General features: G+C 44.1%; 5 protein-coding genes across 5 annotated transcripts; 2 read left to right on the forward strand and 3 right to left on the reverse strand.

The window, feature by feature from the left end:
- The first annotated feature begins 6,977 nt into the window (after positions 1–6,977).
- On the forward strand, positions 6,978–8,989 carry GGS23DRAFT_576988 (kinase-like domain-containing protein). The gene is made up of 2 exons (XM_051516898.1): positions 6,978–8,381; positions 8,496–8,989. The coding sequence occupies exon 1, from the start codon at positions 7,510–7,512 to the stop codon at positions 8,377–8,379; it is 870 nt and encodes a 289-aa protein (XP_051369818.1). The 5' UTR covers positions 6,978–7,509; the 3' UTR covers positions 8,380–8,381; positions 8,496–8,989.
- GGS23DRAFT_606343 (uncharacterized protein) lies at positions 8,536–9,121 on the reverse strand (the record flags this gene model as incomplete). The annotated part of the gene is made up of 2 exons (XM_051519896.1): positions 8,536–9,023; positions 9,076–9,121. The coding sequence occupies 2 exons, from the start codon at positions 9,119–9,121 to the stop codon at positions 8,536–8,538; spliced, it is 534 nt and encodes a 177-aa protein (XP_051369819.1).
- A 1,202-nt stretch (positions 9,122–10,323) lies between these two features.
- GGS23DRAFT_612060 (uncharacterized protein) lies at positions 10,324–11,745 on the reverse strand (the record flags this gene model as incomplete). Its single annotated transcript, XM_051520459.1, has 4 exons — positions 10,324–10,852; positions 10,883–10,948; positions 11,005–11,324; positions 11,379–11,745. 4 exons carry the CDS (start codon positions 11,743–11,745, stop codon positions 10,478–10,480), a joined length of 1,128 nt encoding a protein of 375 aa, XP_051369820.1. The 3' UTR covers positions 10,324–10,477.
- Positions 11,746–12,613: 868 nt separating this feature from the next.
- GGS23DRAFT_152526 (cupin domain-containing protein) lies at positions 12,614–13,794 on the reverse strand. The gene is made up of 3 exons (XM_051511372.1): positions 13,459–13,794; positions 13,268–13,396; positions 12,614–13,199 (listed from the first exon to the last, which is right to left on the reverse strand). Exons 1-3 carry the CDS (start codon positions 13,561–13,563, stop codon positions 12,840–12,842), a joined length of 594 nt encoding a protein of 197 aa, XP_051369821.1. The 5' UTR covers positions 13,564–13,794; the 3' UTR covers positions 12,614–12,839.
- A 1,451-nt stretch (positions 13,795–15,245) lies between these two features.
- GGS23DRAFT_576996 (uncharacterized protein) lies at positions 15,246–17,200 on the forward strand. Its single transcript, XM_051516899.1, has 3 exons — positions 15,246–15,333; positions 15,402–16,053; positions 16,117–17,200. Exons 2-3 carry the CDS (start codon positions 15,802–15,804, stop codon positions 16,459–16,461), a joined length of 597 nt encoding a protein of 198 aa, XP_051369822.1. The 5' UTR covers positions 15,246–15,333; positions 15,402–15,801; the 3' UTR covers positions 16,462–17,200.
- The last annotated feature ends 2,171 nt before the right edge of the window (positions 17,201–19,371 follow it).

Here is a 19,371-nt window from a genome sequence, read left to right on the forward strand (position 1 = left end):
TATAGTATTAACTAAAAACGTACGTTTAACTTAGTAAGCTAATTCCGAAATAAAGGCTAGGTTTCGCCTATGTTATTTCGATTCCTACGTCGTATATTAAATTACCTTTATAACGGCTTTATTAAAGACGTAAAGGAATTCTTCGTCGCTTAATTTAACGATCGTCTTATCTTTCTTATTTAAACTAAGTTCGAGGGCCGACGAGTTCTTAGCTTCGGAGATAGGTATTACCTTTATATCGTCGTTATAAAGGCGGGCATAATTAATTTTAACTTAGAGGCTAGCGTCGGTTTCTAAGTACTCGGCTAGGAACGCGTTTTTAGGCCTATATACGTTATTAAAGCGGCCTAGGGTATTAATAGTATTTAGTTTTCTTAATCGCCGAATATAAGGCTTAGTAGCGTATCGCTTCTTAAGTTAATAACGAGAGGAATTATTATCCGGGCCGAGCTAAAATTAACGGTTCTTATAAAGGTACTTTCGTCGAATTCGAGTTTTATACGGGACTAGAAAATAAAGTTTATACTAAGTAATAAGAAGTAACTAACGAACCTATCTTTAACGACGTAGATTGGTAAACGAAGGTAATAATCGGTAAGCTAAATAAGACCGTCGATTATTCCTATATATAGGGTCTCTATAAAGGATCTAAAACCTCGCTATATCGCCTTAGTACCGGTTATAAGGAGACGCTACTTTTTTACGTAGCTTTTTACGATTATATTAAACTACGTCCTTATATCGATTACCGTAAATATAAGAGCTTCGTTCCCGTTAGGTTTTACGTTAATTACTAGCTTAAGAAAAGGCCGGATATAGTTTTTAGTATCCTTCGCGATAATAAAATTTACCGCCATTCTACTCGAAAGGTTAATAAACGAGGCGGTAGTTTACGGTACGTTAGGTATTTTAACGCTTTCTTCCCGATCCTTTTATACTTATTCCTTTATAATCTTAATAACCTTAGGCTAACCTTCGTTAATCTCTATAGCGCGTATCGTAAGGTACTTAATTACTTATTCTAAAAACCTAGGTATGAACTTAATTAAATCGTCCTACGAAACTTCGAAGCGTTTTCTATTATTCTTATTAATCTTATCTAGCTAAAACTCTCTTAATAACTCGTTAATAGTTTTCGCTTTCTTAGCTTAATCGTTTATATTCGAAGTAGCGTTTTTACCGGCTTTAGTCGGTTTACGCTTAGGTTATAACGATAGAACTTCTATATCCTTTTAATCGGGTACTTTTCTTTCGATATACTCGCCGTTAGAACCTCTAGCTCGTTTAACTATATTAACTTCGATTAGATCCGTTTTAATAATACCCTTATAATAATAGATACCTTCGTCGTTAATAAGGCCCTTCGTTTAATTATAACCTAAGATCCTAGTCTCGTATAATTCGTAGCTATATTTACGTTCGATTATTTAAATAACGTTAATTTCCGATATAGCTCTTAATATTTCTTCCTACTTTAGTATTACTTCCTCGTTCTTAAAGTATCGTAAGTCGAAGGGTATAAGCTTTAGCTTCCCGGCTAGGTAGTAATATATTATCCTACGTACTTACTCTAGAGATTCCTTACTTTAATATACGTAAAATAAGATATAATAAGCGATCGGTTTTCCTTTACGCTTAGCTTAGGTAATAATCGATCCTAGAACTAATATTAACTTTAACTTATCCGGGTTTCCGTTCTCGAGGTAGTATAGTTACTTATTATTCCTATAGTAGAACCGATTTTAGGTTATATTTATTAGTAGCGGGTAACGGCTATAGTTATAAAGCCGATCGAAAGTACTATAAAACTAATATTCGAATTCCTTATAGTTATTCGTTTAAGTTAATAAAATCTTATTACGTATACTTCGGTAGTTTAATATAGTATTACGTTTAAAGCCTACTAAGGTTCTTTCGTTAATTTATAAGTTATAAAGATTTAAGTTCCGAACCGCGTTTACTAAGAACGGATTTTCTTATTAATATTATTAATCGGCGTCGTACGTATCCTTAAGGCTATAAAAATTACTCTCCTAACGGTAGTTTTACGAAGTTATTTTTATCTCTAGAGCGTTAAGTCGGTCGTAGAGGGCTTATATACTAGCTTCTTAACTAGTATTTAGGTAGCCGTAAAAGGGTTTAAGCTACGAGAGAAGCGGTAGTAGAGGTATTTAAAGGCTAGAAGTCGCTAATCGTTAAATTATTTATATTATAGGCTTCTCGGGCTCCTCGAAAGTTACCGTTTTTTACTATCGTCGTTCCTCGGCTTAGGTCCTATCGGTAATTTATATTACTATACGACGTTCCGCTTACTTATAAAGCTAGGTATAAAGAATCCGGTAGTCGATATCTCCGATCTTATTATAATTATAATCTTCCGTTTTATAGAACTTTATAATTAAGGATATCCGGAATTTATCGGTTAAGTATCCTACTTTCTAGGGAAGCTTTCCGTTATCGTTCGCGAGCTTGGAAAGGCGTTTATAGTTTATAAGATACGTAAAAATCGCCTTAAGATCGTTAATTACGTTACCTCGCTCTAGCTATACGAGTTTACGTTTAACGTTAACTTAGCTTAGTTTATCGGTAATCTTAAAACGATACTTTAAGGCTATAACGATAACTCTTTAGATCGTTTAATTCTTCGTAACGTCGTTAATACGCTTCCTAATGGTTTTAATCGTAATCTATTCGCCGATTTTCTTAATCTTATCGTCGTCGCTTATACGGTAGCGATTAAATAATCGATCTACCCTCTTTAGTTACTAGGTTATATTATATTTATTAAACTTAAGCCTAAGGTAATCGGTAAGGTTAAGGAACTTAATGACTAATATTACGATAGTCGGGATAACTATCGGTATATTCTAGCTATTAAAGGCCCCGTTATTATTATTTTAAAATAATACCATAGGGATTAGCGGAATAAGTATAGAGCCGCGGGTAAGGGGTAACTAAGTAAGAGTTTTATCGTCGTCCTCTTCCTCTTCGGGCGGATATAGAGGCGGAGAATTAATATCGACTCTTAAGGTCTTTATTAATAATTTAATCTTTATTACTTCGGGTTCTAACGGCGATTTATTCCGTTTCCTAGCTACGGATTTCGTTTAATCTATCGATACGAGGTATAAAATAAAAAAGGGGGTAGTAAGGGTTTTATTATCTAACATAAGGGTAAAGGTATAATAGTTATTATCTATATCCTAATACTTTTCCTTTAATATAGGTATATTATTATTTATTATACTATCCCGATCGATAGGATTCGGATATTATACGAGCTTCTTTAGTCGGCTAACGCCTAATTAAAATACGATACGTATTCCTTAAATTAATAGTTTAATTATTATAAATAAGTCGACGATAATTCCTTTTATTAAAGTCCAGAACTTTTAACGTATAACCTTCGTTAAGGTAATACGTATAAAGAATAGATCCCGAATAAAGGATCGCGCTAGATACGATACCGGTTATAGCTATAAGCCGGTCTCGATCTAACGGGGGTTATTTAATAGTATTAACGGTATTACCGCTAGGCGCCGTTTTACGCCTATATTAATACTTCTCGTTATATTAACTATTAATTAGTAATATAAAGCTAACCTATATATAGGTATACTTATTAGTTCGACTTTAATTCCGTTTTCCTAATCCTTTATATTTACGTAGTCTTATTAATATTAATTCCTAGTTCTTTTTAAAACTATCGGTTATTAATAGCTATTAGTTTATTAATCCTATCTATACTATTAATATAAATATCCATGTTATATCGTATACTATATCGTCGAGTCGTTACGCTTAGGTATCTTAAAATGCCTCTAGTATAATAAGTTATTAGTATTTATATATTTAATTTATATCGATTAATAGGTTTAAAGGAAAAAAGAAACTATCGTAAGGTCGGTTAGGGTATAATTACTATTAGCCTTTATTCGCCTTTAGTATTAGTAAGGAAGTAACGGGTCGTATAGGTTATCGTAATTTATATTAAGGCGTTCGTACGTTTAATTTATATAGTAGATAGATAATTATAAGGGGGCTGCCTTAATTACTATAACCTTTATTTACTCGTACGAGATATACTATATTATTAGCGGTTCGAGGAAGCGGTTAATATCGAAGGCTAAGTATTATCCCTAATAGCGGTAGTATTACGACGAAAGTTCTCCCGGGTTTTACGGGTTCTTCCGTATAGTAAATAAATAACCATACGAAGGATATCTTAATCGGTATAAACGCGGTTTAATCGTCGTATTATATCGTAGTATCGATAGTTTATTAACGTTATAGGTATTAAGGGCTAAGCGCTATCCTAATAGTTATAGTATCGTTAGAAAAGTTCCCGGGCTTATACGTACCTCCCTATAGTAAATAAATAACCATAAGGCGGGATATTTTATTTAACGTAAAACGCGGGCTACTTCGCGGGTTAAATAACGGCGCCGACGGCGATCGGTATCCTTTAAATCCTAGTAGCGTAATAAAAACTCCGTAGATTAAAGGTTAAAGGGTCGAAAGAGTTATAGGGTAATCGCTACTAAGGAGAAGTAAAGCGTACGCGATACTAGAAACCCGGATAGGTTTACTTAAAGGTATACTTTATCGAAGATTATAATACGTACGATAGTCTAGGATAGATAAATCTAATATCGCTATATTAATCGAAAGGCAAGGAATTTAATGTAGTTATCGTATTTTAGCTATGCCCCTTAGTCGTAGAAATATAGTAATCGCTAGCCCGAAGGTATAAGAGGTAAAAGAAAAAAAGAAGTAAAACGTAAAAGTTACTTATTCGGTTATAGCGATACGACGAAGTAACCTAAGCGCTTATAACTAAAATAAATATATTAATCGGAGAACGACGAATCTAATAATAAAAACGAATCTTTAATTAAGGTAAAAATAATAAAGATAGCAATCTAACTAAGTAATAAATTAAATAATAAGTATGGCATATCCCGCACTTACGGGAGCTATGGTTACTCTATATAGGCATAAGGCCTATCGTAACGTATTACGTAATGCATTAAGAGGGCATGTCTTACCGCACTACTATAATAAGTAAAGGGGAGATACCTAGTTAACCCTCGGAACGCGCCCGCTCCCCTACTATCCTCTTAACTAAGAAAGCTAGGACGAAACTAAGAAGAAGGTAGCCGAAATAAAGAAGGAAAACGCCGATCGGGTTAAATCGGCGAAGGTAAACCGGGCTAAGTTAGCTATAAAGTAATAAAAGGGCTCCCTTATAATATTAAACGAAAAGCTAAAAATACGACGGTAATAGTTAAATAATAACCGGTAGAATAGAGTTTCGCGGTAGTTTTTAAGGAAAGATATTAATCGAGATATACCGTACTACCTTTTTTAATTTAATTATTCCTTACGATATAATTAAACTAAGGAAGCTATAATAATACGGTAAGACATACCTTCTTAATATATTACGTAATACGCTACGATAGGCCTTATACCTATATAAAATAACCATAGCTTCCGTAAGTACGGGATATGCTATGCTTATTATTTAGTTTATTATCTAGCTAAATTACTATCTTTATTATTTTTACCTTAATTAAAGATTCGTTTTTATTATTAGATTCGTCGTTTTCCGATTAATGTATTTATTTTAATTATAAGCGCTTAAGTTACTTCGTCGTACCGTTATAGCCGAATAAGTAACTTTTACGTTTTACCCTTTTTTTTCCCTTACCTTTTATGCCTTCGGGCTAGCGACTACTATATCTTTACGACTAAGGGATATAACTAAGATACGATAACTACATTAAATTCCTTATCTCTCGATTAATATAGCGATATTAGTTTCATCCGTCTTAGACCATCGTACGTACTATAGTCTTCGATAGAGTATACTTTCGAGTGAACATATCCGGGTCTCTAGTATCGCGTACGCTCTGCTCCTTCTTAATAGGTATAGGAAGAATAAGAATAAGGAGCGTCGTTGAAAAAGGCACTAGAACCTGATTTTATTAAACTATATTTTATATAGTAAAATAATACCTATAATTAATTAGTAGCCGGTTATAAAATAGTAGCTAATTAATTAAGAAATAATTACCTTTTCCATGGCTTTTTATATATCATTTATTATTCGACCTTTCTAATTAATAATGTAATAAGTGTCATTCTTACTTATTATAGGCCATATAGGAATATCCGGTACCTATATTATAGTTTCGATACGATATTCGGTATATATTCCAACGCTTTAATAAGAAGAAATTAATTTTAATTTCTCTAGCGTATAATCGACGATAGGATCTTCGTATATTACTTAGACCTATGATCGATTTTAAATTAATTAAGAATTAATCTTTTATAACTTAGGAGTAATACCTATTCTTCTTCTATAGCGTTCTTATATGTTCCGAATCTAATTTCTTATAGCTCTTATAATTCTGAATTAATTCTAGATTAATTATCAGGGTTCGTAATAATATTATTATTTTAAGATAGGTCTAATTCGAAGTTAAGGCTTAGATTTATATCTACATTAGAATTAGATACGAAATCTATATCTAATTAATTAGAAATTAATCCTTAGATATAGATATAAAGAAGAATGAAATATAATACGTTAAGTATTATATGTCTAACCGATTTTAAATCAGTTATTAATCGATTAGCGATTAAAATTAGTATGTAGGTAGGTAATTCGAACTTTCGTAGAAGTTTTAATTTTAAAAAGTTTAAAATTAAAGAGTCTATGGGATATACGAAGAGATATACCCGTAGATCTATCCTATTTAGTTAACAGGGAAAAAGCTCGGTAAAATCGCCTAATCTGGTTAGAGGTTAGGGTAAGGTACTTGGGCTGATCTGAGACCTCATTAAATATTCAACCTGCACCTTCCTACCTACCACACCCCTAGGGTATACGTACCGAAAAGTGGAGTTTTTTCCCAGTTGTAGCTATGCGACTCCGTAGTATAATACGGTTATACCTGGTAGAAAGTACCTAGCGACTTTTGTGATTTTTGGTGGCCCGAGGCCCGTTGGTCAGGTGACATATGGTCACTAATATCACAGCCCTGGAGTCCTAGCGTTGGCCTCCACCTGACTCTTAAAACTCCCTGAACACCCCCCATTTCGTTACGGTAGGGATATCCTATCAGGGCTCAATTCTGCCCTCTACGGAACGACTTGGTCCCCGATCGAGTCCTTAAAACAGCATCCGCCGACAAAACCTCGCGATTTTATCAGAAAGCCATTGCACAACGTCTCACCGAATCATACCAGCCTCCTGCCCGACAGCGTCAAGCCTGATACTGACTGCTTCCTGATAGAGTCGTCATGCAACAATACGTGCCCCCCAGCCCACCCCCCCAACCAGACCTGCGAACAGCAGTTACCGACGCCACCTCTCGTTCGTTACTACAAACTGTACCCTCGAGCGTACTATAGATTGGTGGGAATTCTCCCCCAGCATCTTCTCCGAAACCGGAATCCTCGCTCCGTTTTTCAAACGAGTGAAGCTTGGTCTTCAAAATGCCTACATCCACGAGACGCCTGGATGCAGACCCGGAAATCCCCGCCATCAACAACACTCGTCTCCGCCGCTTCCTAACTCTTCTCGCCCTCAAGACCACCGCGCGGCTCTTTCGTCGACAAGGCGCTTGCATTCCTATCTCGAAGCGCCTACTTGTTAAATCCGATTCCTTTGTCCACTTGGCAGAAGCAGCAACAATGAAATTTATCGCTGACAACACCACCATCCCGGTACCAAAGGTCTGGTGCTCCTTTACACATAATGGCCGCGTATACATCGTGATGGAGAGAATCCAAGGAGATCCTATTCCCAGAGGCTGGGGTTCTCGGTCTAAAGTATCACAGGAAAAGCTCCTAGCGCAGTTGAAGCCTATGATTCAAGAACTACGCTCGCTACAACCTCGTCCTGGGTCGGGGGTGGAGAGCTGCACGGGCGGGTCGTTATTCGATTGCCGTATGCCTCGTCCGAACGGCCGCCGGTTTGGCCCTTTCAAAACTATTCAAGAGTTCCACTTGTGGCTGAGGGGGGGCTTGCAGCCATCGGAAGTCGAAATTCCTAAGCTAGCGACCCAAGAAGATTGGGATGATGTCAAGGACATGGCCAATAAACAAGATGGGCCTTGGCCCCGGCCAGTTTTCACGCATGGCGATTTGAACCCAACCAATATACTTGTCCGAGGCGACGAGGTTGTCGGGATAATCGATTGGGAGTTCTCTGGCTGGTATCCGCATTATTGGGAGTACACGTCAGCGTGGTGCACTCACATCTTACTGACGGAGTGGCAGGATCTGCTTAGCATCTTCCTAGAGCCGTTCCCCGAGGAATTGAGGATGGAGAGGACTAGGCAGAGATGGTGGGGAGAGTTCTAGAGGTATTCATACCGACTCTGAATTCCCTGTTGTTTTAAATACCCGCTTGACTCTTTTGTCTCATTGCTCGGAGATGACAGCATGATTGTTAGGTCCATTTGTCTAACAGCTCTCAGCCTGCCTTCAGCCATCATTCCGAACTTACTCTGATTCGTCCTAAGGCACAATCTCCCTGCCTTCCAACATATCCCACGTAGGCCTCGGCAAGTCAGTCAGTGTAACGTCTCTAAAGCGACCACCCTCCGTCTTTTCCCCCGCATACTGCCTCGCGACAGTTTCAATCTCTCCCCAATCTAGTACTGCTCTACCCACGGCTCTACCGTCCTCCCTTAACGCTCTCAACGCATTTGCGACCCAGGTGCGACCCCTCCAATCAGGGTCATCTTGCACAACAGGCACCTCTCGGAATATATTTGCCAGACGTTCCTCATCTATAATCTTGGCGACGAGAACGCGAACGAGTAGGTTGTTTGTGTTGCGTACATCGGGTAACTCAACCTCCTCGTATACCCAGCCGAGGGCCACAGGGTTTTTGACGTGGTAGTGCATGCCTCTGACGGGGTGTTCGCCTTCGACTTTAGGCCCGACCAGAAAGCCCCAGTGGTACCTGTTCTCGAATTGAAGTGTAAGGATATGGATCCAAGCTCGAGAAATTTAGGAGGTTACGTCACCTGCGCTCTTCATTGTTTCCGACACCACTAGGATAGAGAGCGACGTAAAGGCGTTTCTTGTTAGACACCATCTTTAGTGCTCCGTTGAAATTGTTGTAAATAGGAAGGTAAAGATGGTAGCGGTCCTATGGCATCTCTAATTCGATTAAATGTGAAGAATCCGCGAGCATACGGAGGCCGCGAAGAGATTCTTTATATGTATGAAGCATTTACATGCTTTGGTTCCCTCAATGAGAAAGAGTGGTATTCTTGGGCGCCCAAGGACCACCGAAATCACCAACGAGTATACAGACCAGTCCAATGAGTCCCCTGTAGTTCCTGTTAAAGCGGATCTCGGCTTCCCAAAGATTCTATTCACTCATTTTGAAACGACCATACAGGTTGGGCTGAGGTTTTCCCTTTACTCTAGTTACCACTGCCACTGCTGCTGCCGCACCAACACTACTACCTTAGCCACACCATCATCAACAAAGCTGCATCCACATGGCGCAGTGGTTTAGCGCCTGGCTGTCTACGAACCGTGCATGATGCCGCCACCCCTGTAGAGTCGAATCCTGCTATTACGGAAGCCCATATTGTAGTGGTGCGGTAGGACTAGGCCACGAAGCGTTTTGGATATATATTTATATGGGTCTCGTATTTATATTTTTATCGATCAGATTTAAACCCGTAGATATTAGAACCTATAGTATTTATTTCTTTTTTACTATACTTTCTTAGTTGCCTTTCTTGCTATCTTATTTCTAGCTTTTTTTAGCTACTATTTTACTTAGCCGATTAATTAATTATAAGTATTCATAGCTATAATTTCATTCAATCCATACTAGCCTAGTTATTAATAGTGTAGTGGTGTGGTGAGACTAGGCTACGTAGCATTTCAAATGTATATTTATATAAGCCTCGCACTTATCTTTTTATTAATCAAACTTTGTCCTGTAGACATCAGGTTCTATAGCTATTCACTCATTTTACCATGCCTTCGATCGCCATCTCTCTCTTCTAGCTTTATCCTTCCTAGCTGCCCTTTCAGCTAGCCGATCAGCTAACTACAGCTGTTTACAGCTGTGATGTAGTTTAATCAGCATTGGGCTAGCTGTTAGCAGTTAAGCAGTCCTTGCACGGGTCTCTAACGGCGTGCCCACGCTGCTCATATTTATTATATAAACGTTAAAAAATAAATTAATAAAATCCCGTTTCCTATAGCTAAGTATTTTAAAACCCCCTAACGTTAAGTAAATAACCAACCGTCGAGGTTCTTAAAAAAAACGTCGGCTATGTAATAAGAGAGGAAAAGGGGAAAGAATAATATTCCGTAAGGTTAGTACTCTAACTAGTACTACCCCTCTTCTTCCGCTAGTACCTATTGTTACTCCTCTAACCGTGGTTCCTAACACAATACTACACTAATTATGATGACCCCCTTAAGCTCAGTGGACACCAACCCCACTGTTGCTCGTGTCCCCGAGACGCAGCCTCACAAACCTATCCAGCTGTGTGGATCCATCGCTTCGCACATACCCATCATCCATATCGGACAGGAACCTGTCAATATATTCCCCAGCACCAGAGAGCTGCAGAATATGCGCAATCGCTCTGTGTACTGCGAGAAGCCTACTGGAGGGAGGGTCAATGTTACGGTCGGGGCTGAGACGGAGGGTGCGGATGACAGGCAACGATAGTATCTCATTAACGGGAGTGAGTTCAAATGACTCAATCCTATATGTATGCGGCTCTCGGTCGGCGATCTGGGTGAAGAATGTCTTAAATGTACCAAATCGGCGGTGGTACTCCACCCGTAGAGTCTAAGTGTTAAATGGTCGGTCGATTTCCACGCCTTCGATCAGCCGAGCGACGCCAATGTCGAACATATTAAGGATAGCAAGAGCAGCCTGGCGAGACTATTAACGGATATACATTAGTATCCCAGCTCAAAATGTTGAGCAATGATGCCTACTTCGTAGTCTTCTTGCGGTCGCATTAACGAGTGTGGTATAATGTGCGCGACCTCGAGGTAAGCATATGGGCCAGAGAGTAAATTGCCATCGTCATCTTTAGCATTGGCCACACCCTCAGAACGCATGCGTTTTTCCCCCTCTTCAGCATCAAAAGCGTGCGATATTACACATCTATGGAGATCGCGGACGAGCGTCGTGCCTCGTAAAGCGGCGATACGAGTTGGTGTGGTCGTATAGTCTTGGCAACTTCCCTGAACCATCAGAACGGCCGAGTGGCAAGCTGGTGATGGCTGGGGGGTCTGGTTCGCCGCAGCCTTGACTGAATTGTGATGATTAGCATGACGAATAGACATCTCTATGGTGAGTCACATACGAGGTAAGAAGAAATTATCCATCAGATACTCGGCAAAGCCGATCATATCTTGTCGTAACTCTTCCTCTCCGTCTCCAAAAATGACATCTCCTTCATCGTCGAAATCTAGTCGTATAGATCGAAAAAATGCCTGCAACAACAAGTCTCGAGAGTCTTCTGAGAGCGCATACTCGTAGGTAAGTCGGATAAGTCGAGGTCGATTGTATGAAGCACCCCTGCTCGGTTCTATCTCCGCGTCAACGTCAAAGTGGTTGACTATCTGGTAGAACCTCCGGGAAGCACGATTGCGCTGGTCGCTGGATAGCGAAAGCGGACCAGAAAAATCAAGGATACTCTCGAGGGAGGCTTGGTGCTGATGGAGCGCCATTGTGTGGTAACCTGTATTAGAAGAAAGATTGGGTGAAGAGTCGATCATGTGAAGTCCACAATTTTTCTGTCTAAAATATCTGTCGAACCGCTCCGCTCCCTTACATTAAATTCGATTAAACACAGCCCTACATGAGCTTTGGTGTTTTGAGGTTGTCAACTTCATTTTTTTTCTATTATTAATTTTTTTAACATATACCTACTGTAGCGGTACGGTGGAACTAGGCCACGCGGGCGTTTTGATGAGTATTTATATGGGTCCCGTACTCGTAAGCACACAGAGGCTTGTAGATATCGCAGACCTACTAGGTTATTCACTCGTTTCCCACTATGGCCTTTTAGTCTCCATCTCGTTCTCGTTGCTCCCAGCTACCATTGCAGCTGGCCGATCAACATCTTATAGCTGTTTGCAGCTGCGATCCTGCTTGATCGGCACCGGGCCAGTTGTCAGCAGCTGGGCTGTTCCTGTTTCTATCATGTTCCCCTACAGCGTGCCCACGCTGTTCATCTTCAACACGTAAGAAATGAAAGCCTATTGTTTGTTCGGGGAATATTGAGGTGTAAAGGATATATAAAGTAAATATAAAACTAAAAGTGATAGTCACGATCAGTTAATTCGAGCCAGTTATCTCGAAGGACCCAACCTAGGCCCGGTTTGAAGGTAACAGTAATCGTTGCGCAGGTCTAGGATCGCGATGTGTTGACGTAAAGTCCTAAGAGCGTACTGTACTCCTAGCGGTTTCCTAAGTTATTAGTAGTCCGTAAACTGCGTAAAGTGCCAGGAATCTGTAGATTACGTAGAATACGGCGAATTTATAGGAGTCCGTAGACTGCGTAAAGCACGGAGAGTCTCAGGTTGGAAACAGCGCCTTGAATAGAGAATAGTGTTTCAACGGGCAAAGCCACGAGTCTCACTATATACTAACGCACCAAACTACCGCTACTAGCTAAAACTTCTCAGCGTGTTCATATTATCGTAAAATTTAACGAGCCGATGATTATGATAAGCAGCAGGGCGCATTGCAAGTGATTACAATAACTCGTGGTTTAGTTCCTCCTCTCGTAGGGATGCAGGATTAACCAAGATCTGCCCACTTAGGCCTTCTTGTTCGGGCCCTCGCCGTCGGCGTACTCGGAGTACTCTTTCATGAGGTATCCCATGTCGAACTCTAGGGCTTTGCCGTTTACGATGATGGGCTCGACGTCGAGCATGGTGAAGATCATGCGCGCGGGCTTGTCGCTCGACGTGTTGCGCCAGCGGTGCATGGCCCCGCGGTTGATGGACACGTCCCCCGGGCGAAGCACCCGCTTCTCGCCGCTGTCCACGCTCAGCTCGACCTCGCCCTCGCAAACCGTGCCGATGCCCAATGTCAGCGCGCGGTGCATGTTCGACTCCGTCCCGGGCGCGAAGTCGATCATCCGCACACAGACTCCGTTGGGGACGTGGACGGCAGGCTGGGATGAGGAGCATCGGTCAGTGGACAAAGCCCAACCTTACGGGGAAGAGCTGTCACGAGACTCACCCTGTTTTTGCGGGCGAACTCGAGGTCCGCATTGTCGGTGAGTTGGATGGGGTTGCTGGGGGCGCTGTAGATGATGTTCTGGGCAGCAGCACCGCCTAGCATCTGAGCGCGGTGGTCGCCGTGATCCGTCTAGGAAGTGAAAAGTCAGTATCGGCGATTTTCCAAGTTGAAATATGCGAATGCCGTCCCACCTGTAAGAAGACTCCTTGTCCCTTCTCGTTGTGTCCCGTGATGTACCGGAACGGATCGCGTAGACCCGGGGCCGGAAAGTCTTTGATCGGCCCGGAGGTGGTCATTATGATGGGGATTTGCAAGTGAGATGCCAACGCCCGATTACTGTACTCGGGTGCAGAAGTATGGGCGAATACTGGTAGAGTTTAGGTATGTAGGACAAGTTGGACCAGCAAATGGGAAAAGCTACTCAATAATACGATATAGACAACGACTATTTATGCTCGATAATAGCTAACGCGGAGCCGGAATTCTACTTTCCCTTTTCCGAAGGGGGGGTATTAGATACAGTATCATGGGCAGCAAGATGTACGTGTCATCCAGTATCCCCCCATGCAGATGACGGTCTTAACTTTGATCAATGCGTTCGATGCTAGCAAGGGATACCCGAGAATCATCTCTGATCGGCATGGGCATTATTTTGACAAGTCCATAGCTAACTAAACCGGCAACGTAGGACTACGCGGACGTTCTTATCACGCAGGTGTGCACTGTGGTAGGATCGGATCGGATCGGACACGCACCCTCTTGGAAGGCGTCGGCTACAAACCAAGACATGCTCGGTTGCATGGCGGGAACGACACCTACTAGATGTCGTAGCCACCGTGCCTGGCGTGATTACTTACTTGTAGCAAGCAGCCTTAAGGCCGCAAATGCGGAATGATTCGGTGTGGGCTTATGGTTTGGCTCCAATACGATGCGTGTTGGCTTCACTGCATATATTAACTCGGATAGACTTACGACTTATCAGTGTCGGGAGGATCGGTAAAGTCGCAACTCAAGCGTACAATATTATAATATGCGGTAAGATTCGTACGCAACCCGCTATAGGCAGCGACAGTCGCCGAGATGCATATGCGTAAAGCGGACAGAATAGGATGAAAGGCAAGTGGAGAAACATTACGGATTGTTATTAGGAGGTGGGCTTGGAATCGAGATCGTCGCGATGTTGGCTTCTAGTATGATTATGTACCGAACACGCGTTACTATACCTAAATTTGATGCGGGTAATAATACACAATCTAGGCAGGTTTTGATATGTTTACTCCGTGTCCCATCTTACCACCCCGATACCTATGTTTCACGTAGCTATAGGCACATCCAAAATCACGCTATACCACTTTACCTTCATCAACATCACACCGTGTCTAAGAAAGTGGTCCTCTTAAATCAGCTTTACTGCGATAGCGCTCAGGTTTCCGCGTCCACTAGCCAGGCTGTGTGTGTAACGTCGATTACCTGGCGGGTAAGGTGTAAGCCGCAGGCGCCCACTTACGGACAGCACAAGCAACGCGGGGTGTCGGGGCGGTGAGCCTCAAGTAAGCTACTCTCGATCTAAAGGTAAGCCCGGTAGGAGGGCGGAGCATTTGAGATGTGTTGGCTCCCGTCAGTGACCATGTCTATTAGGTAGGTATTGTAAAGCTCTATCACGGAAACCCTCCGCCGTCGATAATCCTCGGCACTGGAAGCGGCATCTGTAAGATCGGGAGAGAATGCCGGGCAAGGGGCTTTTTGCTAGGATTAGCCCGCGTGGGGCAAGAAGGCCAGACCTCCCTGCGTAATACACTGTAGTATACTCACGCATGTACTACCAACTCCGGCTTACCTTCAGCGGAGGAAGAGTGCGGTCCATCATGGTTAGGAATGTAAGCTGTATCCCACTCCGCTCATGCAGCCTTACTTCTGCTCCGCATTTGCATGATCCACCCTTGAAGGAATATCATGCAAGCTTACAGCGGCAATCTAGAGACACGGCTTGGGAATGCAGCTTATTACGGCGTCTCTGCTGCCGAGCGGTCCACGTACCAGTAAGATGGACATTATCCCGAACCAGAGTACGGTGGCATTGCTCTCCGCACGCAGGGCAATGTGCCCAGATGCAACCGGTACTAACGGGTCGCAGGAATCCCTGGCTCGCATGTGCATATAGATAGATATACCCCCGGGATCTGGGAATGCTGATAAATCTGTATGGGCGTGTCCAAAACACCTGCGGAGACGGCAGTAAGAGCTGGCTAGGCGTACTTGGCCAGCGCCAATGCCGCAGGGCCAAGTGGCTGCGATGCCTGGGTAGGTAGATCTATCTACTTACGTATGTGGCAGCCTTCGAGCATTTCCACCGAGTTGAGGGGTATTGTTGGAGCTGATGGGTGGCCGTGACCGGAGAGCAGCTAGGTATTTATTGTCAGATAGCTCCTCGCTGTGTTTTGGGTAGTTTAATATCTGTAGAACTTCCCTTGTCTGCACCTGATAACACCATTAATAACGGAGCTAAGAGACCTTTATTCCTCGCGGGGTTCAACATGGCCGAGTCCACGGCACCTGTCCCAGAATACTATGTGAGCAGTTTCCCTGCGCCGGGGCTGCGTCAGATCTTTCGACACATCACGCAGAACAATGCCAAAGGCGAGTCTCAGTTTCTCAGTTCAGACCACGGCGAGCATTACCGCCGCATGGTGGACAACCGGGCAGTCGCCAACATCATCTATTCCACTCGAGAAAATCCCGTCGACCTCAACAACAATATAGACGTCCAGAAAGCACATGAGGCAGAGGTTCGTACTTCCAACCACTTAGGCCGTTTGGCGAAGTTCTGCTGAATTCACCAACTATGCTAGCCACCATTCCACTACCCCAGCGGGTCCATAGTCCGCATGATCGACTTTGGCCCCGGCGTAGAGTCGCCGTTTCACCGGGCGATGACCATCGACTACGGCGTGTGCATCGAGGGTGTCTTTGAGCTCACCCTCGACTCCGGCGAGAAGCGTATATTGCGTCCGGGCGATATCTGCGTCCAGCGGGCTACCAACCACAAGTGGAAGAATATTACAGGCAACGGCACGCTTCCGGGGCGGATGCTGTGGGTTCTCCTCGACTGTAAGGAGGTCATAGTGGGCGGGAAGAAGGTGGAGGGCGATCTAGGCGACCTGCATAGCGAATATAAGGGGCGGGGAATCTACTAAGGGCTCTCTCTTCGCACCGGACGGCCGGACGCTCGGTCCATCGCATCGTGGACACTAGAACGCGAGGTAATACTCGCCGTTTCCGGAACCGTCATAGTCGGCATCCGGGCAACTAGGCGTTGCCGAAACACAGGGTGAACTTCTGACGAGCCGGCAACGCGAGCAAAGGAGAACCGGTTCAGCGGTAACAGCTGATATCGGTGTTGTGTAATTATTATGCCTCTTCGGCCCGTGGACCGAATATTACTATGACGGGACCGCCGCATACCAGGTTTAAATGTCGGCCGTGTGATTCGAGTCGGACGCCGAGGAGGAAACAGCAGTGGACGAGGCGACGGAATGGCTAACGATATGAGTGCATTTCCGGTTTCGATGAGACCCCCCGTGAAGCGTAGGTAGACAGGCTCAGGGCGCGTCGTCCCATGGACACAGACATAGGTAATACCTACTAGGCAGATAGGCAAACTGAACCACGAATACGTGAACGGCGCCGGTATGGACAGGGAAAGAAGTAGGTAGGTTACGAAGAAAGGATAACAGGCGGGCACCCATATAATATACTTACGAGTCTATGCTGGGGGGTGCTTTACCTGAACAGAGGGAGATGTCATGTAGGTATCATGGTAGGTAGGTAGGTAGGTATAGGAGCTCCGGTTGCTGAGGTAAGCAACGAAGAGGTGCGAAATAGGAGCAACCTCTACGTAACACCCTTTTAGCTTTCACGATAGTAGCTTAGAACCTATAGAATCAAGCGTTTTCGATCGAGTCTTGTCTGTTAGCTTTATTCCCGAATCTACCCCACCCCCCGGCCGATGGCCTCTCATCTCCAGCAGACGCCATCATCCCGTAATCTGAGCAGCCTCGTGAATACCTCCGAGCACCGCCCCGATACAGAGAGCGTGCTTCGAGAAGAGCCTGGCACTCTATATGTCGATATCCCGGGCTTCGATAAAGCAATTTTCAGAGCGCTTCCTAACCTAGCGGTCGCGTCCAAAGCCGTATTCGAAAAGTATACCGCGGGGACAGATCCGCTCTTTCGCCAAGGCTGGACTAGCTGGCCCGAGGGCGCTGTCGAAAGAGATGCTTAAGCCTGGCTTGACGATCTGACCCAAAAGCTCTTTCAGTAGGCGCCGTACCGCGGATCCGCAGCACCCATACAAAGGCTAGCGGCAGAGCCGAACAAGCCTCTCGGGGGCTCGACGGCGAAGCGGAAACTGGACGTTGGCATCATCTCTCATCCTGAGTCCATAACACGCCGGCCTCGAATCCTGATACCTGGCGAGCTAAAAAAAACAATCGAAACTACAAAAAGAAGGCATAGCAGGGTATCAAAAAGTGCGCATGGGAAGTCTTTACGGCTCAAGATACTCGGTGCTTGGTTTTGGCCTGGACGGGTCGGATAGGTAGGTAGACAAGACTCGGTAGGCGGGGAGGCGGAGAGGTTAGCCAGGCCGGGCGGGTTACACAGACAGCACGCTGTGCGTAGGTAGGCGAACCCTCTGTGGATGTTTCATGCGTGTGGAAATTTGACCGTCTTGGTGGGATCGCTTCGACGCTGTTCGATATCAATACCGACGGGCTTCGGCTCGTTTCGATAATTCTCAGCTTCCTATGGGTGGACGAGAGAGAGTTGGGGTTTGACCCTACTATCATGCTTACCTCTAAGCATGAGCGATATATCGACATAATCCGGGATGGAGTGATCGCCTTGTACCGCGGGCCGAGCGACCGCATGTTGGAAAGCTTACCCGGAAGGACAGCCACCCGTGAGCCTTCTGGTTAAAGATCTGTGGCAGTACCCCGAGCGCGACGAAGAAGGCGACTTACTTCGCGAGGCAACCGAGAAGGGTGTCTGTAACGTAGCCAGATATTACTTCCATTCTAGGTATGCATCCACTACGAGCGACCGGGTGTGCCGAGGGTTGTTCGCAAGTTTGAGAAGTGGAATTGCATGGGTCTAGCGGACCTGAGTGAAGCAAAGCTGGGTATTGTTTCGGAAGAAGCTTTCCCCGCGGCTGTTAGCACTTTACCGAATATTTTCCGCCCTTGATCCCCTGTGTGGATAAGTTACGGAGCGTGGTATTCCCCAGGAGCAAGGCGTGGAGGGTGGAGGATAGAGGAGTGTACTCGTCGATCCTCCGCAATGCCCGGGAGGAGCCAGATGTCTAGCATATGTACCCTTCGTGCTGTAGTCGCAGCACACCATCTAATACTCCCCTCAGACGCGTCGTATTACACCCATATACGAGTGCCCGTGCAATTGAGATTAACAGCTCAAAACCAGTCTAATAGATGCCCTACTCCTACTGGGATACCGTGTTACCCTGATTCAGATGGCTCCCCTGCTTCGGCATCTCCGAAGAGCGACAGTCGTTCTATAGACGACACGGTAATGGCCTAGGCAAGACAGAATTGAATCGATGACGTGACGCGTATAATACACAATTAGGGCGTAATAACGTTATCGCGAGAGATCTACCGCAAGTTTCCCTTGTCGCTATGTAAGCAGTCCTGCTCACTCAATTCTCGGCCAGCCTGAAGGATACTAAGCTATAGACGCGGACGCACTGATGTGGTGGATGTGGTAAGCTGGCTTCTATATAGGTACATTGCTCGGTCGATGGCTAGGATGTGATGCCCCCATTTCAACTCCTCCTCAATTCCCACCCTGGCGCGGTCGATAAGGACCCACTGTGTTGCTATTCAGGAGAACTTATGCCGGAGATCACCTCCAAACGGCAATAGCGAGAAGATAATTGGTTATATGGTGATATTATAGTTGGGATTCTATAAGCTAGACAGACTATCGGGACATGTGTAGCATGGGTAGGGGTAGAGAGCGAATACCCTAACCTACACAGATAGCTCACTACGTTTCGACACATCTTCATAGCTTCAGTAAGCTATCTA

The sequence above is a fragment of the Durotheca rogersii genome (assembly GCF_024521655.1).
Source record: "Durotheca rogersii strain YMJ 92031201 chromosome Unknown GGS23scaffold_19, whole genome shotgun sequence".
Lineage (NCBI taxonomy): Eukaryota > Fungi > Ascomycota > Sordariomycetes > Xylariales > Xylariaceae > Durotheca > Durotheca rogersii.